This window comes from Homalodisca vitripennis, unplaced genomic scaffold, assembly GCF_021130785.1.
Source record: "Homalodisca vitripennis isolate AUS2020 unplaced genomic scaffold, UT_GWSS_2.1 ScUCBcl_4527;HRSCAF=10751, whole genome shotgun sequence".
Taxonomy (NCBI): domain Eukaryota; kingdom Metazoa; phylum Arthropoda; class Insecta; order Hemiptera; family Cicadellidae; genus Homalodisca; species Homalodisca vitripennis.
In genome coordinates, this window is record NW_025780654.1 from 3092 (window position 1) to 28813 (window position 25722).

At 29.6% G+C, this 25722-nt stretch overlaps 1 protein-coding gene across 1 annotated transcript; it reads left to right on the plus strand.

Annotated features, from left to right (window-relative positions):
* Positions 1-15479: 15479 nt before the first annotated feature.
* LOC124372985 (transcription factor BTF3 homolog 4-like) lies at positions 15480-23881 on the plus strand. Its single transcript, XM_046831391.1, is given in 4 exon segments — positions 15480-15880; positions 15883-16280; positions 16282-16423; positions 23661-23881. Coding segments are annotated over 3 exon segments (552 nt in total). The 5' UTR covers positions 15480-15825; the 3' UTR covers positions 16381-16423; positions 23661-23881.
* The last annotated feature ends 1841 nt before the right edge of the window (positions 23882-25722 follow it).

Genomic DNA, 25722 nt, shown 5'->3' on the forward strand with positions numbered 1-25722 from the left:
CTTTTTTTTCATCCAAACAGTCAAAAATCTGTTCGGTAAGTGTTACTTTACAATCTTCCAACTCGGCAATTATTGTAAACCCGAATTTATCTTTCATTTTCTCCAAATTCACACAATTTTGTGTTTCTTATTTTCTTCTAATTCTAATTAATTTCTTGTATTCTTTGAACTTTTAAATCACCAACCTCATTTAATTCCTTTAGTAGCTCCATTTACATAAGAAAAAAATTATTGAAAAAATAGTATAAAGAATTTAAATTACCCCCTACAAACCAATATAGTACTATTTTGTCCTATAACTATACTAATTTTTTCAATAATTTTAAGTCTAGTTTACAGATTTTTCTATAATAAATAGAAGAATCTATCACTGTTTCCACCAGAAATTGTGCTGATTTCTGTCAAATTCAAGTAAAAAATCATTAATTTTTTAAATTCTAAAAATATTGAAAAAATAGTATTATAGAATTTAAATTACCTCCTACAAACCTTAGTTAAGAAATTTTCCCTATTTAAATGGAGGGTGAAAAAGTAACATGTCCCGTTTTGCAAAAAAGAAATTTTTAAGAAGAAACTTCGATCGACATTACAACTCAAAGATTCACTTAAAGAACAAAGACATTTACTACAAGGAAATTGAATCATTTAAGACAATGGGCCAAAGAAAATCAAATTGACGATCATGAAAAGATGTTCAATTATTGAACAATTACGAGAATTAAAGAGAAATTTCAAAGTTGAATAAGAAAAAATCTCAATCTATTTAATGATGAAAAAATTAATTTCAATCGCTGAAAAATTGGCTATCGAAACTAATGATAAAACAAAGTCTGAAATGATCGAAGAAATTGATAAACACAAATCTGAAAATATCATTGATGTAGAAGTTTTTTATCGTCTATACACGGTCTTTTCAAGCAATACATTTTAACGAATTTAAACGATAATTTCATAGTCAATTTACAAATATCTTTCTATTTTGCGCCCGGAAATTAAAAGTTTAATCGAAAAATTTCAAGAAACTGTGAAAAAACAGTAAAGGATATATCTCTTTGGAATGCGATATACGAAAGAACTTTAGTGAACGGTGAAACACAAACTTGTCCAATGTACTTTACTATAAAAGCAGACGAAAATCTTTGACATAAACGACTTTATTTCTAAACAATTTAATAAATTAACACATCGAGAACAGACAAATCATCCCAAATCGAGGTTCTGGATGGACATTAAAACGTTGTAAACAACTGATTTTGAGCCTTAATAAACATGAATTTATGAACGCAGGATCATATATCGATTTACCAAAGAAAAATCAAAGATAAGAAAGCTTGTTATAAAAATATCAAAAATAAAGATGATTATTGCTTTATTTATTCTATCCGATGTGCTATTGAAAAAACCAGAAACTTCATGTAGACAGAGCAAAACAATATGAAAAATTTGTAAATGACGAGATATTTTCAGGTTTCGAGTATCCAATGTCCTTAAAAGATATACAATTATTTGAAAAACGAAGTCACAATTCCAAGTACAAAATATCCAAAAAAATGTCTATAAATATCTACAGTTATGATGAGAAACTCAATATTGTTCCATTACAAATTTCTGAAAAATACGACGCTGAGTTAAACATTGACTTATTGTATGTTAAACAAGAAGACAAATCTCATTATGTTTTGATAACAGATTTAAATAAGCTCGTTTTCTCTCAGTTATCTAAGCATGAACACAAAAAATTTTCTATGCAGAAAGATGTTTAAGCCATTTCTACAAATCTGGAGATTTAACAGACCATTTAGAAATTTTGTAAAAATCACGAAAGTTTGTAAGCCAATTATGCCGTTTCCAGGTCAAACAACTAAATTTACTAATTATCAAAAGAAGTTTAGCCATCCGTACGTAATTTATATGGATTTTGAAAGCATATTAGAGAAGATTCCCACATGCAAAAAACAATCCGCAAAAATCGATCACAAACCAAGATTCAGAAGCACATTCCATATGGTTTTACTCTATACTTAGTGTCTAATGTGACCAATCGTATGTACAAGCCGATATGTTATCGAGCAAAAAATGAAGAAGATTTGCCGAATGTTCCAAAACAATTGTTTGAAGAGCTCAATAAATTATCGAAATACATAGCTAAAAAATATAATTCTAAGAACCAAATACCTATGAAATTGACCGAAGAAGAAGAAATTGCATATCTAAATTCAAATCTTTATCATATTTGTGAATTTGAGGGTTTTGATAATCAAACAAGAAAAAAAGTACGAGATCATTGTCATTTAACAGGTAAATTTCGAGGTGCTGCTCATTTATCTTGTAACTTGAATCTCAAATTTCCTCAAAATATTCCCGTTTTCTGCCACAATATGTCATGTTACGATACTCATTTGTACATAAAAGAATTGGCTCTAAAACAATATGGAAACGTTGATTTGATCGCAAACACCGATGAGAAATATATAAATTATTCTGTAAATTCTGGATATGGGTATGAGTTTGAAGATGATAAACCAAGAAAGTTCATCAAGTTTTCTTTCGTAGATACGTTCAGATTTATGGCATCGTCTATAGAAAAGTTAGCTAAAAATCTAAAGAGAGATGATTTCAAGCATACAAATCATTTTATACAAGATGGTCTGAACGCAATTCTAGATAGACAACCAAATGACGAAGACGAGATTTTTAAAATTCTATCTGGAAAAGGAAATATTTCCCTATGAATTTATCGATAGTATTGAAAAACTTGATTACACAGAAGAATTGAGAATTCAAGATTTCTATTCACTTTTGACAGATGAGAGCATATCTGAGAAAGATTTTCAACATTATTTAGCTGTTTGGAATAAATTAAAAGAGAAAAATCTAGGAAATTACTCCGATCTCTATAACATTCAAGATGTTCTATTGCTCGCTGATATCTTTGAAAATTTTAGGAATATTTGTTTGAATTGCTATAAACTTGATCCAGCACACTATCTAACAGCTCCCAGTCTTGCATGGGATGCTATGTTAAAATTAACGAATATAGAATTACAATTAATTAGTGATTATAATATGTATTTGATGATCGAAAAAGGTATTCGCGGAGGCATTTCTCAATGTATTAAACGATATGTGAAAGCAAATAACAAATATTTAAAAGATTTTGATAAGACAAAGCCTGAAAACTATTTGTTGTACGTCGATGCTAATAACCTTTATGGGTATGGCCTAATGCAAAATTTACCATATAACGAAATCAAGTGGATGGATCCTAAAACGTATACAACAGCAGATTGGAAAGAAACAATTTTGGAACTCACTGGCGACGAAGATTATGGCTATATTCTCGAAGTCGATCTAGAATATCCGAAGAATTTACATGAAAATCATAAAGATTTGCCTCTTGCTCCAGAACATTATAACAACAAACTTTGCACAACTCTACTGGATAAAACTGAATATGTTGTTCATTCTAGAAATTTGAAATTCTATCTGGAACAAGGTATGATTTTGAAACATGTGAATAGAGTTATTGCATTCGATCAGAAGCCTTTTATGAAAGATTACATTGATTTTTAACACAAACATGAGAACCAAAGCTACAAGTGACTTTGAAAAGGACTTTTATAAGCTGATGAACAACTCAGTTTTTTGGAAAATCTATGGAAAATGTGAGAAACAGATGTGATATTAGACTAGGAAATGAAGAATTTTCAATGAAACAAGCTAAGAAAACAAATTTCAAATGCTTTAACATCTTTGACGACAACTGTATAGCGAGTCACATGTACAAGCAGAAAGTTAAATTTAACAAGCCAATCTACATAGGTTTTTTCAGTTCTTGACCTTTCAAAATTGTTAATGTACGAGTTTTATTACAACAAATTAAAGAAGTTTGATCCAGATTTGAATCTGTGTTACATGGACACAGACAGTTACTTCCTAGAATTGAAACGTGATCCTTACAAAATTATTAAAGAAAATATAGATGATTTCGATACGAGCGATTATCCAAAAGATCATGAATGTTTCACGACTAAAAATAAGAAGGTAATAGGGAAATTCAAAGATGAGTTAAATAGCGAAGTTTTAGAAGAATTTTGTGGTTTAAGATCAAAGATGTACTCGTACAAATATCTAGATAAAAACCCAGTTAGGTGTAAAGGAATTAAGAGAAGCGTTGTAAATAAAACAATAAATATCGAAAACTTAAAGAGATGTTTGTTCGAAGATAAAGAAGAATTTAGGGAGATGACTGTAATAAAAAGCTATAAACATGAATTGTATACCATCACCATAAACAAGCTGGCACTGAACGCTAAAGATGATAAGAGAAATGTCCTAGAAAATAAGATCGATACAGTACCGTATGGATATAAAGGCGAAGCAAAATCTAATATATTAGATGAGTTAAATAAACTTGGAAACTTTGACATGTAAAATGGAAGATGATTTGATTCACTGCCACAAATGCAAGAAAAAAACGAAAAATATAGATTCTAAAATCGTTCAAACTCAAAACGGGTTGTATAGAATTGCAGCAAAATGTTCAAAATGTAAGACAAATAAGAGTAAATTTATAAAGAATCCAAATGAAAAACAAGTAAAGAAAGAATCTAAGAATAAGGAAGAAATCGAGATTGAAGCTAGAGAAATTCATGCACCAGTACGAAAAAAGTTTTAAAAAGAGAAAAATTATAACTTTAGGAATTGACGATTTATGGGCAGCAGATTTAGTTATAATGTCTAACTATTCAGATCAAAATGATGGATTTAAGTATATGTTAAATGTTATTGATACTTTCTCAAAATATGCTTGGTCAAGAGCTATCAAAAGAAAAAACGGTAAAGATGTTTCAAAAGCCTTCGAAGATATAGTAAAAGATGCCATAAGGATCAATCACAAACCTCCTAACTTACTTCATACAGATAAGGGTTTAGAGTTTAAAAATAAAGAATTTAAACGATGTTTTGAGGAAATACAACATTAAGATTTATCATACTGAAAACGAAGAGAAATCAAGTATTGTAGAGAGATATAACAGAACTCAAAATGAGAGAATGAAAGTAATTTTTGAGATTAATAAAAACTTTAAATGGATCGATATTCTTCAAGAAATCGTAAAGAAATATAACGATACTGTTCATAGCACAATCAAAATGAAGCCTAAAGACGTAGATAAAGATGCAGAAAAAGAGTTATTAGAGTCGGTTTTTAAGTATGTTCCACCAGAAATTCACACGAAAACTAAATTTAAAGTCAATGATCATGTAAGAATTGTTAGTAAAAAAACAAACATTTTCGAACAAAATATAAGAACAATTGGTCAAGAGAAATCTTTGTGATTTATCAAATTAATAACACAGATCCTGTAACTTATAGTATAAAAGATTTAAATAATGAAGAAATAACCGGAAAGTTTTATGAATATGAATTGAGAAAGTCAAAGATTTTTTCTATATAAATGGAGGCTCAAAAGAAATGTTCAATGTGCAAAGAAATAAAAGGTTTTGAAGCTTTTTATAAAGATAAAAGTAGAAAAGATGGAATTATTTATAATTGTAAAGATTGTTATAGGAAGTATCATAAAGAGCTGTATGATAAAATAGAAAAAATTAACTTTGGAAGAGAAAGAATGTCTTAAATGTAAAGAAACTAAAAAAATTTCAGAGTTTAATAGTCATCCCTATAGTAGAGATAAGAAAGACTCATATTGTAAAGATTGTGTAAAGAAGAATCACCATAGATTATATTATGAAGATACTCAATGTGAATGTGGAAGAACTATAAAATGGTTAAATAATTATCAAAAACATTTACAAACAAAATATCATAATTCAAGAGTTTTTAGTAAAAATTGAGTAAACATTTTCATCGTGTAATTTAGATATTCTATAAATCAGTCGAGATTTCTGCCATATTTGTAGTAAAATGATTTCCGTTGTATAAAATATTCAAAGATTCTTTCATTTGGTTATACAGATTGATAGAATTTGGATCTCCTTGTCTTAATAAAATTTCCATTTCTGGGTAATCAATTTCAAGTTCTTTCAATCTTTTCGGTATTTCTCTCTTTTGAGCTCTGATAACGTAATAAGGATATTCCCACATGTTGATTCTTCTTAATTAATACAAAAACATGGTGTTTTTTCTTAGCAAAATCTTTACAAACAAGGTCTGGTTTCATTAAGTCAATTTTTACACTTTGTTTTTGCGATTTATTTCCGTTTTTATTTCATCTTTAATTTGCAAGTGTTTAACTTCGTCCTCTAAATATTTAATCTTGTTTTCAAGTTTGTACACACCAAATTTACGAATACTTGGTAAAACTTCTTCTAAAACCCAATCTTGAAACATTTCTGCTATTTTCATTTTAGATTTCAAGATTAAAGAATATATGCCTGCCTTCATTGATGAAAACAGTGTTTTTTTGAAAGTTTGAAGGCGGGGGCGAATCACCCCTACCTTCAGAATGTTATGTTTTCGAAGCTTTTTTTATATTTTTCTTTGACATGTTCTTTAATTGCTTTCTTCGTATCTTTATATTCTAACACCTCTGCAACATCTTTCGCCTTAAACCAAAATTCATTATTTTCGTCAACAAATGTTAAAATTTCTTTATTATTGAATTTGAGTAGATTCACAACTGACTCCATTTAGATAGAAAACAATTTAACTAGTAATTTTTATTTTGAGAATAAAGCCCAGATTCATTAACGAAAACAGTGTTATTTTGGAAGTTTGAAGGTAAGCTATTTATAGCCCCCCTTATATTTAGATTAAAATAGAAGTTTTTATCCATCTTCGTCAACGTTTATTCTGATCGTTTGCATAGTATTTTCATATTCTAGAATTTTTGCTACGTCTTTAGCCTTAAACCAGATCACATTGTTTTCGTCAACAATCGTAAAGATATGTTTGTTATTGAATTTTAGTTGATTATTGAGTAGGTCTACAACTGTCTCCATTTAGATAGAAATAAAATTTAACAAGCAATTTTTTATTTTGAGTATAAAGTCCTGATTCATTGATGAAAACAGGGTCAGGATGAAGATTTTGAAAGAGTCGCGATTCGATACCCTTGTCAGAATCTATGTTTTCAAAGCTTTTTTTGTATTTTTCTTTAACATTGTCTTTATTCGTATTTTTTGTGAATATTTGTGAGGTGGCCCTCGAGGGCTACCTTATCTTTTAGATAAAAGTATTGGTATTTATCATCATTATCAACTCGTTTTGAAAGTTTGAAGGTAAGAACGATTCGTTCCCCCCTTGATTCATCATTCTTTCGACAATCTTAAATATATTGTTGTTTTACTCTCATTATTTATTAAATTTCCCTCAGAGTCTTGTATAGTTAGAACGATTTTTTGAATTCTTTTAATATTTTTTCTAATTGGAATATAATCGATTTCATTCGGTTTTTCACTGATTTTTGATCCATAAGCAACATTTGGGAAAAAAGTTTACAAAATTTCAGATTCTTTGTGTAAATGTTCGGTATGATTTTCAAAACTAGGTTCAACGAGATTGCAGTGCACTTCAATTACATCAAACGGTCTAAATTTTGGCGTTTTATTTCCTAAATATACCTGATTTGGCTCAATAGTTTCTTGAACAAACCCTAACAAATCTACAATAATTGCTGAAAACATTATTCTTACTGGTGATTTTATTTGAATTTTATTAGAGAGATAATTTTTTTGCATTTCAAACTTGTTTTCGTCAAAGTTTAAAGATTTATCTGATTGTTTGAATGTTTTCAGATAATTTTTAAGGGAATTTTTTATTTGATCGAAAGTATAATATCCTTTGTTTAAACCATAATATTTTGTTATGTTCTTCTCACTAAATCCTATACAATAAGGAGAACTTTCACTAATATTTATTACAAAATTGTCAGAATAAAAACCGCTTAAAACCGATAAAATAATTTGATTCTTCCTCTAAGTGTATAGGATGTTCCAAGTTTAAAACTAATTTAGAGCTTTCTGAAGTCAACTTGAACAGCTTCATTTTAGTTATTTAAATGGAGAAATTTTTTAAAGCAAAAAGATCAGATAAAACTTCAAACGTTTGAAGAAAATAAGAAAGATCAACCAATCAGATTGTTAATTGTTGGTTCAAGTGGATGTGGAAAAACAAACTTTATTATTGAATTTTATCTACAATAGGTTGATTCCTTATTCCAATTTGTATGTTTTTAGTAAATCTTTAGAACAAGACGCTTATAAAAAATTACAAGAAAGATTTGAAAATATTGAGAAAAAACTTAAACAAAAAAATATCACATTTTTATAATGCTTCTGAGGACATAGTTCCGTTAAGCGAATGTAAACCGAATTCTTTAATCGTTTTTGATGATTGTATTTTAGAAAATCAAGACGTTATTAAGGAATATTTCGTAATGTCTCGTCACAAAAATATCTCTTGTATCTATCTTTCCCAATGCTTTTCAAAGGTTGATAAACAAGTTATTATAAATAATTTGAATATGTTGTGTGTTTTTAAGCAAGATGATCACTATTCGAGAAAGATTTATAACAATTATGTGGGATCTGATATGAGTTTTAACCAATTTAATGAGCTGTGTGATAAAATTTGGAAGGAAGACTACGGATTTTTAACTATTAATCTAACTTTGAAGCCTAAAAATGGTTAAATATTTGAATAAATTTTCTAATATAAATGCTGCTCAGTGGTCTGGCAAATCTACTTGATAAAATATTTGTTACAATTATTTTTACATTATCTTTACTTTTTATTTACATTATGAAAACAACTGAAAAACGGTAAATCTGTTCACGTTTTTACGTTCCACGTTCACGTTTTTACGTTCCACGTTCACGTTTTTACGTTCCACGTTCACGTTTTACGTTCCACGTTTCGTGTTCCACGTTTCAAAATTTTCCTAAATAAATGGTGAACGTAACTTCTGAAGAAGCGAAAAAACTTGATCAAATCGAAAAGAAATTAATCAAAGAATTTAAAGAACAGATTCGAATTGATGAAGAAGAACAAGAACTTATTCAAAAAATTAATCAACCTGTAACTTCTGCAATAAAAAATGTTGAGGGCAAAATTGAAAATGTTTTAAGCGATAATCAAAATTTAATGAATTTGGTTCCAGTTGTACGACAATTTGCCGATATTTCGATTCCAGAATCTGAGTTTGAATTGCCAAAATTACCATCTTCAACACCATTTAGACCTCGAATCATTGAAGACTCTACCATAGTTGAACCAATAAGTCCTGGAACAACGGATATAATAATTGGTGAAATTGGTAAAAAATTTCTTCCTAGAGCGAAGGATGATAAATTTGGTTTGTATTGGGATAGAAAAAAGAAAAGTTTTATGATTGGAAATTTATCCGTTAATTTTGAACAAAATGATATAATTATTAATGAAAAAATGTACGAAGGTACTCAAGGTTTATGGAGATTATTAACAGACAATGACGTTCCAAAAGATAATTTATATTCTGAAGAAGATTTGAAAAAGTATACAGAAATTTTATGGGAATCTGACTCAATTTACAAAAATAATGATCCATCTACTAAGAAGCCTAAGTCAAGTAGAGGTAAAAAATATATCAATTTGATTAAAACCAATTTGGGAAAAAAACGAATCGAAGGATCAGGTGTAAGAAAATACAATGATAATAAGATTGAGTACAGATATATCGACGATTTGACAAAACTCGATGGAATTATAAATTATATTTATGCTCAAGAGAAGGCTGGAAACAACAATTTTTTGAACGAAAAGAAAGCGATTAAAGATTTTATTTCGAACAAACTTGATGAATTGATTGAAAAACCTGATGGAATTAAATATTTAAAGCGAGTTTTGCCAGCAATAAGTTCATCTATGATTGAAGGTAGCGGACTTTTGAATGATTTTATCAACAATTTACCTTTTGAATTACACGTACCAACTTATCAGTATCTGGGGCCTGGCACAAAACTCGAAAAAAGACTAAAAAGAGGAGATCCTGGTATAAATAAATTAGACCAAGCTGCTATGGAACACGATATTTTTTATGCAAAACATAGTGACACAAATTCCAGACATATTGCGGATAAAGTTTTGCAAGATAAGGCAATGGATAGATTTTTATCAAAAGATGCTAGTTTAGGTGAAAGATTTGTTGCACTTCCAACAGTTGGAGCAATGTTTTTGAAGAGAAAACTAGGAATGGGAATTGAAGAGAACTTGAAATTTTAACTATATAAATGGAGGTGAACGTAAATTTCAGTAAAAATCAGAAAGAAAAAATAAAATCCGCTTTTAAGAAAAAAATACCCGTTAGTATTCAATTTAAAATAGATCAACTAAAAAATGGCGAAGATAAGATATTTTTAACAAATAGACAATACAATAAACTCGAAAAACATAAGAAAAACAATAAAGGAACCAGAATAGAATTTTCTTATAATCAGTTGAAAGAACTTAAAAATGGTGGACTTTTTGAAAGATTTATTAGATTTTGGAGAAAATATTCCAGTTGTTAAAAATGTTGTTCCTTATGTTCGTAAAGCTGCTCCAATCGTTAAAAAAGATGTGATTCCTATTGTTCGAAACATTTTAAATTGGTTAGATAAAGAGTTGGAAGATGTTACAGGATCTGGATTAGATGAAAAAACTTTGAATTACGTGAAATCAAACATAAAAAAAAATTTGAAATCAAAACCATTAACATTCGGGGAATTGGAAGAAATCTGCAAAAATATTAAACATTTTAGAGGAATTTTCATGAGAGATACATTACCCGAAAAAGTTAAGAAATTCGAATGTGGAATTGTGAATTTAGACTCGATTATGGGAAGTGGAACGCATTGGATTTGTTATTATAAAAATGATAAGAATGCATGTTATTTTGATTCGTATGGAAGAATTGAGGACAAACCGCCGATAGAATTGATCAAATATTTGAAAAAATCAAGCGTTCTACTACAATGACTCTCAGATTCAAGACTATAAAGATCCCCCAATTTGTGGTCATTTATGTGTTTTTGTTTTGAATGAACTGAGAGTAATGGTAAAGATTTTAAAGAAGTTGTTAACAAATTATTGCTTAATAAATATGGATTCACAAAATATTTTTGACGTATTTGGAACACAAATTATTCAAAATGTAGATAATAGTTTGAATTTTGATAGTTTGAGAAATGAGTTTGATAACAAGTTAGAAAATTTATTACAAAACCTTCCAGATTCAGATACGTTTGCTGTCGAGATTGAAGATTTTAAAGCAGAATATGATAACAAACTTGCAAATTTCATGAGTTCAAATGAAGTTGCTGATAAAATAAAAACATTGGAAAAAGAAGTTGATGATGGTGTAAAAAAATTATTTACCAATTTAATGTCTCATATCGAAAAAGCTGATAAAATTACTGAAGTGATCAAAGTTGAAAAGAATTATGTTAGTTTGGCTAATAAAAAAAGAATTGTCGGTGTTCGACCTGGTATTGACAAACATGATGTTGTTGTTAAAGAACAAATTTTAAAACCTCTAAAATTATCAGAAAACATCGATATTGTTGATTTACATGATCCGAATGTTAAAAATGCCTTAGATTTTAAAGGAAAAAGAATTAGCGGTGTTAGTAAAGGAATTAATCCATTTGATGTTGTTGTAATGATTCAATTAGAAGATCCTATTAAAATGTTTAATGAATGAACTAAAACAAAATTATGAGAATCATAAACAGCATGTTAAAGATTTTACAACAGAAGTCTATGACAAGTTAGAAGCCAGAAATAGAAGATCAGTAGACGATGTTGGTGAAATTAATGAAAAACTTACTAATTTTAAAGAGTCTTTTGATAAGTTTAGTTTAGATGCTACGAAAACTTTTGAGAATATTGGTCATAAATTTGTTGAATACAATGATTCTTATGCTGTCAAATTTCAAAAATTAGAAAAAAAAACTTAATAATATGGAGGAAGATCTTACTGAAATAGGTATTCGCGTAGGGTTTTATGCACGATAAATTTTCCCTAAATAAATGGCGCTCATATACTGTGTGAGGTGCAAAGAGAAAACTGCCACAAACGATATAAAATACTATGCAAACATCAATGGAGTTAAAAGAATTTCGGGAAAATGTGCTGAATGTAACGCTAAAAAAGAGCCAATTTATAAAAACTTGAAATTTTTTCTTAATAAATAGAGATGGCGGGACATTACAGTGCTTTCGATCTTTTTATAATGCAACACGAAAGAAAGAGATTTGAAAAAAGAACATTGGGATGACATTTCTCAAAAATATGAATTATCCGAAGATATGATGAGATTATACGTAAACAAATTGAATTGGTATAACAATGCTAAATATCAAACTCTGTCCCCAGAGTTCATTCAAGAAAATATACATTATCAATTAAAAGATCATATGTCTGTTCTTTGTCTCTATCAACACTTGAGTATAAAGTTTTTGGATGAAAATAAAGATACAGTTGATTGGAACAATATTATAGATAGCGGTTACTATCCTGTGCAGATTTTATTGAAATATGTGGCCGAAATTGCAAAATTTAAGGAAGAGAATCCTGAATATGACGAAGTAGATCATTAAAATGACTCTAATTTATATCTTTTCTTATAAAAACGTACATTAGATCGATGAAAAAATGATACATGATGTTTAAAATTTCTAAATTTTCTCTTATTAAATGGTGGACTACAAAAAGTATTCAGGCGATATTGAAAGGGCGGAGTTTAAAAATTTCTATCCAATTAGTAAACAACATTTGAATGAACCGAATAAAAGAACTGAGTTTAATATTGATTTTGGAGATAACTTTTGCTCGTCTAACTTCCAGTTTTATATTTCTGGAACTTTAACAAAACAAGATGGTCAAGCATATCTTGGAACTGATAATGTTAGATTAATCGATAATTTTATACCGTTTTTATTTTCTAAGATTGAAGTAAGAAAACACAATAAATTGATAGAAGAAGTCGAAAACTGTGGCCAATTAAGCACTATTAAAGGAAACCATTTGTTATTCCAAAAGTGATGTATTTTCAAACAGTTTTGAATCAACTTTTAAATTTGGACAATTTGAAGCGGTCGGTGATTTAGCACATTTCGGCTTAGGATTTTTTGAAAATGTTACTATTCCGATCTATAAAGGAGGATTTTATCTAAGTTTTATAAGAGCAGAAGACGATGATGTGATTCTGAAGACTGCAACTGGAAATGTTATGCCTGTTGATGGCAAAATTACAATTAACGAGTTTTTCATTAGAGTTCCAATGATTGATTATAAAACCACGAGTAAAATTCAGTTGATTGATGAAATTATAAAATCTCAAAACATCACGTTTAATTTTCTAGATTGGCAATGTATTGAACAAAAAGGTATTTCCGGAACAACTTATTCGTTCGATATCACAAATATTTATAGAAATATCTTCAATCCCAAGTTCGTTATCATTGGTTTTCAAACAGATAGACAGAATAATCAAGAAAAAAATCCTTCAAAGTTCGATAGTTTGAATGTAAAAAATATCAGAGTAAAATTGAATGGTTCTTATTATCCAGATGAATTACAAAATTTAAACATTTCCGGTGGTCTTTTCAGAATCATGTATCAGATGTATCAAGATTTTAAGAAAGTTTACTACAAAAATATGGAAATGTATTACAACCCCAAAGAATTTATAGCAAATAGACCCATTTATGTCATTGATACAACAAAGAGTTTGACAAATATTTCTAGTTCAAAGAAACGATATAATTATCAATATGGATTTTCAAAATGCTGTTACAAACGCGATTTGTTATGTGGTTGTGGTTTCTGAGAAATTTTTAGCCTATGATGTGATTAAGAACGATATTAGAGAAATTCAGTAGTTAATGATGTTCATATTGTTCTTTTTCATTCCTTCTAAAACTTCAAAAATATACTCTTTCGCTGATGAAAAATCTCGATTTCTTCCGGAATAATCTTTGTAATCATAAACAAAATATCCTAAATAGTTGTACAATAGAATGAAATTATTTCTTTTTATCTCGGTAGTTGAAATATAAACATAAACATTTGCGCTGAAAAATTTATATCTCGGCAGACTTAGTTCCATAGCTTCCATTTATTCTTTTTGTAAAATGGAAGAGTATAATGCCAACTGTTACAAGTGTTATAATAGAGGAGAAATTATTGATAAAAGATTAGTTTGTAGAGATTGTAATTTAATTTTGTACGAAAGACCTAAGCCTAGGAAATTTCGAAATAAATTAACATATTTGAATAACCTGCTTATGAAATTACAATATGGAGACAAGAAGCAAACACATTTTGTTACAGAATTTAGAAAACAGAATAAAAATTTTTACTTATCTCTTGGAACCGTTGACAAAATTATTTTCCTTTTTAAAGAATACATTAGGTTTGTAGGTTTAAATACACACGTTTATTATGAGAAGATTTTACCTATAATCTTTCACTATTTGGACATTGAATTTGACTACGATTTTAAACCTGAAATCTTTGATGATTTTATAGTACATTTGGAGAAAGTAAATGAAGAACCTCGTGAAAAGAATGCGGTTTTACTCACATTCTCCCCGACTTCTCGAGTGATTGTTAGCAAATTTCATTATTTCCGTTTATAGATTTTTTATAGATAAATTCGGGTTTACAATAATTGCCGAGTTGGAAGATTGTAAAGTACACTTACCGAACAGATTTTTGACTGTTTTGGATGAAAAAAAGATTAAAGAATTGAATAAAAATGAAAAATTACACTTGGTTGTTACTGGAAAGAAGACTATTAAAGATAAAGACTGTGTTACAATTAACTTCGTGGAATAAAGATTTCGAAGATTTCTGGATTTTTTTCATTAAAACAGCTTAGAAATTAGAAGCCTACAATGAACAGTAAAACGGCTATAGATTCGGTTAATTTTTCATTCGTGAGTTACAGATTAGTTTATTGTCCTTTAAACAGTATTTTACGTTGATTTTCTGACTGTCCCAAAAGTGAGCTAGAACCGCCTTACTGTTTGATTTTACAGATTCGTTTATTGTCCTTTAAACAGTATTTTCCGTTGGTTTTCTGTTTACTCCAAAAAGTGGTCTAGAACCGCCATATTCATATCTACTTATATATATATATATATATTATAACCAAAATTAGGAAAACTGGACGACCATATTTGCTCCTCTCACAGTTACAGTTATTTCTTTCCCACAAATTTTACATAATGCGTTTTTCAGTACTTCAACATGTTGAAGCCACGAAAAACATGTATTATCTTATTATCTTTCAAAGCAATGTTGTGTAGTTTTCTAAATATATATATCTAAATATATATACAACAATACAGAATGCTTAATAACAATACAGAAGTATATAATTAATTGTATCGTTATACTTGTGACATGTATACTATTTATTTTTTTATGTTGGTATTGACAATGAGTTGTTAGTATTGTCTTTTATATTAATAACTATAATTATTCATATTTTGATAACTGGTAGCTCAAATCGTAGATAAAATTTTAAGAGTTCATAATCATTATTTTCCAAAAAATTTTAATAAGTCTTTTAGTTTTAAAATATTTTTTAAACAAAGGCGTAGATAATTTTGTCATCTGCTCCATAGTTCAAGGCTAAAATATTGGCTAACCTGTTTTCGGCAACCATTTCGTCGATCGCTCCTTCTACAATCCATTGAAATTGAGCACGTGTGTGAGTTGAGTTTGTGGTACATTATTATTATTCTTAAATGTGTTGTTTATTATTAAGAGTTTGTTCATAGTTCATCTTTTGTTTCAATTAGTGCTAGTCAACGATCTATATAAACCTTTCGAAATGAATCAAGAGAAACTAAAGAAACTACAAGCCCAAGTAAGGATTGGAGGGAAAGGTACCCTCGAAGAAAGAAGAAGGTTGTTCATGCGACTGCTGCAACAGACGATAAAAAGCTACAAAGCTCACTAAAGAAACTATCAGTTAACACCATACCAGGGATTGAGGAGGTAAATATGATTAAAGATGATGGAACTGTAATTCACTTCAATAACCCTAAAGCTCAGGCATCATTGGCTGCCAACACTTTTGCCATCACAGGCCATGGTGAGAACAAGCAAATCACAGAAATGTTACCTGGTATTTTAAGTCAGTTAGGACCCGAAGGGTTAACACAGTTGAAGCGCCTGGCTACCAGTGTTGCAAGTAGTGGGGCAGGTGGTAAAACTACCATTGAAGAAGATGATGAAGTTCCGGAATTGGTCGAAAACTTCGACGAAGCCAGCAAGGAAGAGGTTTCCAGTTAATGTAACAACTGAGAAAGATGCCTCTGGAGAAGGAAAAGAGAACAAGGATCCAGTACAGTCTGAGTCTGAATCCAAAGAAAAGGCTGCCTAAAGTTTAAGAGCTGTCTGTCATCTTTGCTTCAATATCAACAGAGGTAAGATAATTGTTATTTTTAACAGTTAACTGTATGTTAAAATGGTAACCATAGCCTTATTAGGCTAGGACTGAAATTTATAATTCTCATCTCATTGTTAATATAGGCCTACTTCATAATGAATAAGTAATGTCAGTTGTAAAGTAAAATACATCATTAGTTTTTTTAACCCTTCGAGTGTTGTGTGTGAGCTATATGTAATGATTTGTATTTCTTTTATATTTATCGCCGAAATAGATAACGAAACCTTTGGACACGAATATCTGAGGCTACTGCTTGATGCATGACTGACAGACAACGCCTTGAGAGGCCAGTACTACCTAAAACCGCCAAGACCCATTTGTACGCTTTTACAATGCTTAACCCTTTCAGGGACCAAATATGAGATGTTGCAAAATTTTTTTCACATATATCTCCTTGTGGCCAGTCAAAAGTGCCAGGCTAAAATTGGCGATTTTGCAGTCTCTTAGATTAAAATTTATAACTTTTCATAAAAATTAGAGAATTACCTAAAAGATGCACCAAATTACTCGTATAGATATATACTATCAATAAAAAAATATATACATGTAGTTTTAAGTAATTTATAATTAAAAAAAAAAATAATGTTTTAATGGATTACATACAAAAAATTTTATTGTTTTTTTTTTGTAAATAACTAAAAAAGGAAAAATAATTTTACTGTGAGAAGCTATGTTATTATATTGTACATTTAGAAAGGAACAACCATACAAAATTTTGTGTTATTTCTCTCATAAATAAATTTTTTATGACACATTTTGTATAAATACGCATAATTGTACTTCGCAACATTTTATAAATGATAAACCAACTGACTCTTACACTGCAAGAAATTTAAAATAAATATTCACATTATGGATGTACCGGTAAACAGATGATTGTAGGATCCATAAACAGTTTCAATACAGTTATAAACACTATTTACCAAGAAATATTTACACAATTTTTATTTGAAATTTATTTACACTTTTTCTATTTACAAATATGCTACTTACAATTTCACTCCCGTGAGATCGCAAATTGTCAGTCATTGTAACTAGGCTACTACACACTAAGCAGGTAACTACTAATATTTACAACTACAAAATAAAATAATGAAGAAGAATCCAGCATACAATAATACGACTACACTAAAGCATAAAGAATTAACAACAATAGATCGAGTCAGCTGATAATGTCACGTGACAATTACGAAATAAATATGCATAGACCTCCATAATAAAAAATGATATTCATATTAATTATCTACAAATATACCAGGGAATAAAAAAAACATAAAACTTTAAACATTTGACGTCGTATTTATTTAAGAAAACGACGAATATCAAGGCGGCAATATATATAAGGCGGCTTTTCGCGTATGTCACAGACGGCAATATATTGCCGCCTGGCACTTTTCAGACGCGATCTATGACGGCAATATATTGCCGCCTGGCCCGGAAATGGTTAATGTGTACAATGTCAATTTAGATTTGCTTTATGTGTACACCTTAGATTTTATGTCAATTAAATGATTTCTCTGTTGTCGTTTCAGATAGGTTAATGTAAATATAGTACTATTTTAATAATTTACTAATAATGTGGTAATTACCATTAAAAAACAAGAGTGTCCACTCTCTTAGGAAACTGGCTAATTTTAACACAACAACAGTAATAAACCTGAAATCTTCCAGTAGAACTGGGATAATTACAAAATCAATTATTTCAACTTATGTTAAGTGACGTGGTCTATGAACTGTGAATGATGATTGAAATATGTTCGTAAGCGTCAAGTGATGCCAGTTCATCCAAAGTTACCAACAAGCCCACTATACAGATAACAATCCATTGGACCATTAAGTCAGCCAATCAATCGTTTCATGCCTCGGCTACTATACAAGAGGTATGTTCTAAGTGGCAGAGAGCCCACCCAACCTCTAACGTCTGTAGTGGCCAGTGTTAAGCATTCTCCATGTGTACAATACAAACATTAAACTTGTAATACTTTAAGTCGCCGCTCAAATGCTCATCGTCCACCACTTACCACTTATCATAGGTTAATAGAAAGAAAGTGATGTGATGTTTTGATATCACAGTCAAATCTAAGGGTAGGGTACAATAAGCGGACCCGGTTTTTATATCGAAATTGGTATACGATATTACTTAACCCTTAGCACGCCGTAGACGGAATAATCCGCGATGTTTTTAGGTCTTGTAACACCAAAGACGAAATAATCCGCCGATCGATAAAAATATATTTAATTACTGTTTTTGAAGTTTATAAGCTCAATATATAAGCCACAGTACTAAGTAATGTACTGGCTTGACCAAATAATCCAGTTGCAGCTGTCAGCTGGCCGCAGTAGGTAAGCAATAAATTGTTTTCTTGCTGGCAGCTGTTCTCCCACTCCCGTCTGTACGCCGATGACGATACTATCCGCCATTACCGACTGTCAATGGAGCACGCATTGTGCCTTTGGGAAGTGTTCTTGCATTGTCATTCCTTATACAAACAGTTGTAAAAAGTTATTGTTACCATGTTTTCGGTGTTATAATCAAGTTTTTATTGTTTCTTTTCTGTTGTGTAATTATGGCTGATCACCCAGACGATTCTGATTATGACGATTTTGTTGCTAAAGTTTTGAATGCTACGTTTTCTAGTGCTTATAATGATGTGGATGAAGATGATATTAGTGATATTCTTTTAAACAATTATACTGACAGTGACGATAATGAGGATGTTTTCATATTTTACATCACACGTATGATTACTCTGTAACCTGAATTTGATTTTTATTTATATATTCCATTGTTATGAAAAAATATAATTATTTTAATGCAAGTATTACATTATTGTAAATGTTTTTTGTGTGTTATTAGTCATTAGGAATGAATAAAAAAATTAGCTTTAAGGAATTTTCATTTTTTCACCTTAAATGAGTGTAATCTGAAAAAATGCTAAATTTAAAATCGGCGTTCAAAGGGTTAATCATAACCATCGATGATATAATCAATCGATACTGATGAATTATTTTGAACTATTAACTTAAATAATTATATCAACAGCTGTAAACACTTTCAAATAATACACGTAGGGTAATATTTCAATTTTACATAAGTAATTTTAATTATTAAAAATGGAAGTCAATTTTAGAAAACTACACAACATTGCTTTGAAAGATAATATACATGTTTTTCGAGGCTTCAACATGTTGAACTCGTACTGAAAAACGCATTATGTAAAATTTGTGGGAAAGAAACAACTGTAACTGTGAGAGGAGCAAATATGGTCGTCTTCAGTTTTCCTAATTTTTGTTATAATAATTTGTTTGATCACTGTAAATATTAAATTCATATTTTAATTTAAAACATGATTGTTATTGAGGACTATAGATACTTTTATATCGATTGATAGTCTAGGATTTGAGATGTGGATATTAAGTATCGATGACTACATTCTTCGATATAAAAAACCGGGTTCGCTTATCGTATCCTACCCAAATCTAATCCTTGATTGAACTAGCTACATTAACACTGGCAAAAAGTTGCACAAATTTTGTGTTGTACAGTAAACGCTAGTCTAATTGGACACGATAACTGCTGCAAACTTATCTTGGTCACATTATGTGACAGTAGTAGGGCAAATTCTCTCGCTTCTTTACTTGCCAGTGTAAACTCAGCATATGTTGTAATCATCTGCAGACAAATAACCGGCCAACAGGTTTTGCTGACAACTTACGCACATCAGTTTTAGTCAGCAGAGGAGCATAGGCTGGACAACGGCTGGTGAAAACCTTATCAGTTCTCCAATCAAGTATTTATCTAATTGACTTCTTCAAAACATGTGACGACTGATCGATAGTATGGCGATCAGTTAACACATTATTTTACTTTCTGGATGAAACAATGTAGATAAATTAATATATAGGCCTACTACGTATTTTAGCAAATAATATTTTAATTATAATTAGTATTTATTTTCTATATTCATTTTGGTGCATCGTTGAGAGTCAGCTGTGTCTATTTGTAATAATAACTGATCGGCCAGTATAAAAATTATATTTTACTAAAATTAAAAATTTTAAGTATTTAGAAACATGCAGTATCAAAATAACGTGATTTATGAATAATATTTTACTTGAAGTTTGTACTTTACCATGTCCATATTTTTAACGCCTGAGTGTCTGCTGGTTTTATTCTCAGAGGTCAACCGGTTAGAAGTAAAAAGATGAACGTTAATTTTTTTTAATTTGATAACTGTGTGTTTTACCTTGAGTTCAACATACATTGTATATAAATATATGTCCATACATTTTTACTCATATTTAATATATTCCTGAAATTCATTCTATAAGCTACCATTTGTATTATTTGAAAGGAGAATGTAGAGAATATGACTTGCAATTTTAAAAATGTATTCATTTCGCTGAATCTGAAAATTCTATTTAAGTAGCTAGATTTTCTTAGGCTTGTTTTTTCCAAAAGGTTAAACTTAGTTAAAAGCAGAGTTCAGATGAAAGTTTTTGTTTGTATTCATATTGGCCATTTCCCACTGATACATTTACTTCAAAACTAAACCAAATCTGTTGATAAAACAATTTTGAAACTTATAAATAAAGTTAAGAATTATTTTTGTTAAACAGCAGATCAATTGCTCTTTGGTTGTTTTCTTATCGTGCCTTGGTGGTCCAGTATCTTTCTGTAAATTAGTATGTTTCAGTGTATCGGTGTATAGGTCTCCATATATTGGTGTTTTATGAATTCTTTGGGCTATAAGGATATCAGATAATGATGATTTGTTTTTACTGTCACTATCAATTTTCACAACCCAACTAACATTCCACCGGTTTATAATCATCCAGACTACGTGACAACAAATCTGACAAAGAAATATCATCATGCACTTTATTTGCCTATATGTCACTTTCATCATCAGAAAATAATTTCATCATCCAATGGTTCACGTATATCATTTAAACAACTAAGATCGTCCATTTCACAACATAACAATCAATTATAAACAACTAGCCAACATAATAACCTAGTAACAGTAACCACAAAGAACATCAAGGCCGTGCAGCCCGTAACCAGCTGCGTAGTCCGTCAGCTGTATACCAATTAATAATAACAATTCAGAACATCCTCCCAGTTTCACCGTTAAATACTGTATATTTTCCAAAAATATTATTTCATATGTGTTTACGTTTAAATGTTCTTTTTTTCTATTTTTATCCAGAGGAATAAATATCCATAACAAGCATTTTTTATTTTTACTGTAGAGTAAAAATAAATTAATAACTCAATGAACATGTTAAAAATATTCAATTATACATCATTATCTGTTAAAGGTACTATGTACAGATGCATGTAACAGTCGTTCTCAAGATTGGGAAATACTGTAGACTACCTCAAACGTAAACAATAAAAACTATGCTGCCAACCAACATAAGCACAGTTTATGAAGCTGCCCCGGCCTCTACTATGGGTTATAAATTACTACTCTCTTAAGTCATGTCTTTTTTTATCTCATTATGTGTGACATAAGTATGATATAAATACTTATATAAGTATATGTATTTGTATTTTTTAGTTATATCCATCCATTCCTAAACAAATCATCAACATTGTTAATGAAATAAAGACAAGGTTTTAATAATTTTACTCTTAAGCTGTATCTGAGTGGTGTCTGTATATAATAAAATATATTGTCTAGTATTATATCATATTTCTGTTACATTGGTAATTGTTGGTTTATTGAAATGATTAATATAAATATGTATTATTGGTCCTAAATACCGGAAAGTTTAACTTAGTAAAGTGTACTTGATATTTAATTGTAAACAAGTAAAATAAAAAAAATTTATTTTATATATATATATATATATATATATATATATATAGTTTTTTTAGGCATGAAATGATAGTTTGAGCCTAAAATGAAATTAATGAACAATGATTTATCAAGGTATGAACTATATTAGTACAAAGCCTAATATTATAATAAATAACAATAATCATAGTGGGAAAAACACGCTACATTTGCGCTCACTGTGGAGGAGCTTTGTGCGCTGCAAATAAACCTGGCAGTAGCCTATAGCAGCACTGTGGTAAACTCTGCATTGAAAGGGTTTAAAACTAGGAAATGGGCTATAATTAAAAAACAGGGTTTAAGTCAATAAGCAACCTGCACAACAAATCCAAGTTTTCAGTTTGTCAAAAATTGCATCATAACTTTATAAAGTTATGAAGATACTTTATTTTGTATCATCATTTACCAAAGTGCCGTCTCCTGATTTGTCACATCAGATCGTAGTTGATAAGAGTCCATCCCGATCGCCATCATTCTTATAAATTTAAATTGCTGAATGCCCAATTCACAACATCTCGAGACAAATTTAAAATTAATAAAATATCTTTATTAAAACGAATTCCTACCATATCAACTGAACGAAAATCGCAGTAAACTTGAGATTGCAGCTACGAAAACGCAATTGGGTTTCTAATGACCAGGTAAAACTTCACCACATGCTTTTGTTATAGTTCTTTAGTTGACCGTCAGATTGTAGTAGCAATTAAACAGCAGTTCAAATTCTACTAAAGGCCAATGTGTATAATCTTACAGCTATCAGGCATTGTGTAGTAAAGCAGCTGTTAGAAAAGGAAAGTGATAACACGGTTGTGGCAGTTGAACGCAAAGTGGAATCCAGTCAAGGGGTCAGGGAAACTTTTTTAACATTTAGTTAAGAAATTAAATTGTTTCATACTTATGTGGGTTGTCAAATTATAGTCATTTTTCTTTATCATCCCTGAGACAAATCCAATTTATGAAAATATCCAAATGTTACGCCAACAAGCAGTCAATATGTCCAGTATAAAAATATGTCTTTTATATGGTATTGCATTTTTCTCTTAATGATTACAAATAGGTTACAATATATATCTATATAATCTTGAATGATGTATTTCAAAGTATTCATACAGTGTCACTTGTCATAACAACAAATATAGTATATATGGAAAAAAAACAAGTTTAGCTCTAAAGTGAAGCACAGTATTGGGAGTACCAATTAAATATTTTTTAGGGATTGAGGTGAGGGCTTAGGAAACTTAAAGTATAACCCTAGTTGAGTTTATTACTTAGTAAGCAGGAAAGATTTTTCTCCATTGTATTTGGATAGCTCAGATAGAGAATTAAATTATGTCTTACATCTTCTTTATTTCATTGTTTTTGTTTCAGAGAGCTTAGAGTGCTAGCCTAGCCAAAGGGTCATCTACCATCCGATTGGACTTCTTACAATTTTCATCAACTGTTAATATTGTATATCTGCAGGCGATTGTCAGCTCATCTCTGTAGCATAATCAATTATTTTGTTCTTTTTATTAACAAATAAAATCTGTTTTAATTTTATATGTGTGTTGGTCAGTAATCAATCACAATAAAAAATATGTACCATAAAATAGGGTAATAGTTGTTACTTAATATTACCCTGATAAAATAAATTTTTGTCCTGATTGTAATAATATAATCAACCAATAATTGCATTTATTGGATTTTTAAGTAGAAAAATACTTGGCCTGCTCCTTATCTTCTAGACATGTAGGCCTAAATTAACTAGGGTTAAATTTAAGTTTTTCTCCATAATATAGAGAATAAGGAAAAATACATTTAATATATATAAAGTTTAATAACAATAAATTTAAAAATACTATATCATGATGAATAAATTAAAAGGTAAAAGAAAAGTGTTTTTAGTAGGGCTACATTGAAGTTTGCTGTACTTCAAAGAGAAAGACCACTTTTGTTTTTTCTCTTAAGGTTATAAATAATGTAGTGTAAATTTTTTAAGTTTAGGGGTTCCATTTTGAAAAGATATAGCGTACCAAATTGGCCAACGGACAGACGAGATATCTATAAGAATATTTTTATACAAAGTTTCAACTTCTGTGACATTTTTTTGGGCAGTTATCTATAATATAGATATATTCATGAGAGGGGGTGGGTTTGGGCTTTGGGGGTAATTTTCATTGAAGTTACACATAAATTTTCTTTAGGAGTTAAACCATGAGGACAGTTGCAATGGGCTGTTTTTGTATAAAAAATCTACCAAAAAGCTCTTTAGGAAATAATGTGTACTGAACATCCAAATACATCCAAGAACCATAAAAAACAACCAACTATGGTATCTGGTTCAGTGGTGAGTTAGTTGTTTAGGATTGAATACAGTTAAACAGAAATAGACTTCTGTTGAAAGTTTACGGCAGTATTAAATATAAACCTTACACAGCCAGTTGAAAATCTATTGCTTCAATAGTAGCCTACAGTGTGGAAAGTATGAAGGCTGAATTTTTTCAGAAATCCTATAGTATGTCGGTTACATAAAATAAAGTTGTACGTTCTCGTATTGTTTCTTGCAATAGCTGAAATTTTCTGCGTGCAATTCTCACCCACAACTTATTGCTGGTAGGCCACAAAACACCCTATTTGTATTTTAAGCTTAACTGTTTAGTCAAAGTAAGTTGCATTTTTATCCATGAAGAGGCATTAAGTTTAGTTTATATCAACACCCTCTCATGCATGTAAAAAACTAAAAATAATACGCCAACTTCTAACCGATAAGGATTTTTGTTGTGATAAAAAGTAGCATTAATGAAGAGAGTATTTTTCTGAACAAGAGTTATTTCATTCAGTTATGAATTTTTTATTGAATAATATTTTTTAGTTAGAAGTTTTTCTTAATAACCTTCAACATCTATTCTCGGTAGCTAAGTAACATAAACTTCTCATACTAGATGTCCGGTTGTGAGCCTTTGAAGAGAGAGAGTAATTTTTGTTTATCAATTTTATTGATATTAGTTTAGGATATTGCCACATTTAAAATTAAATCATTAATATTAGTTGTTTAACCCATTAGCCACTTAATATGCCTGTGCCTAACCTACTTGTACAAATACAATTAAATATGTAAACAAATATAAGGGTTCAGCACAACTCTCACCAAAAATTCAATTTTATTACCATCTGGTTGACTTAGCTATTTTTGTAGCTAATGAAACAGGCTATAATAGAATCTAGTTCATAAGCATGTAAAGTATATACAAACATTTTTTGAAAGCAAGAAATTTGTTTTAATACAAAACATTGTTATAATCATAATGTTTGGTGCAGTTTAATTGAAAATTTAATACTTTATATGGAAAATTTTATTTTATTCATTTATGTCTATTTTTGTCAATTGTACGTAGATTTTTGTAAAACGCAACATTTGTGTTCTTATTTGAATCCAAACAAATAGGCAAAA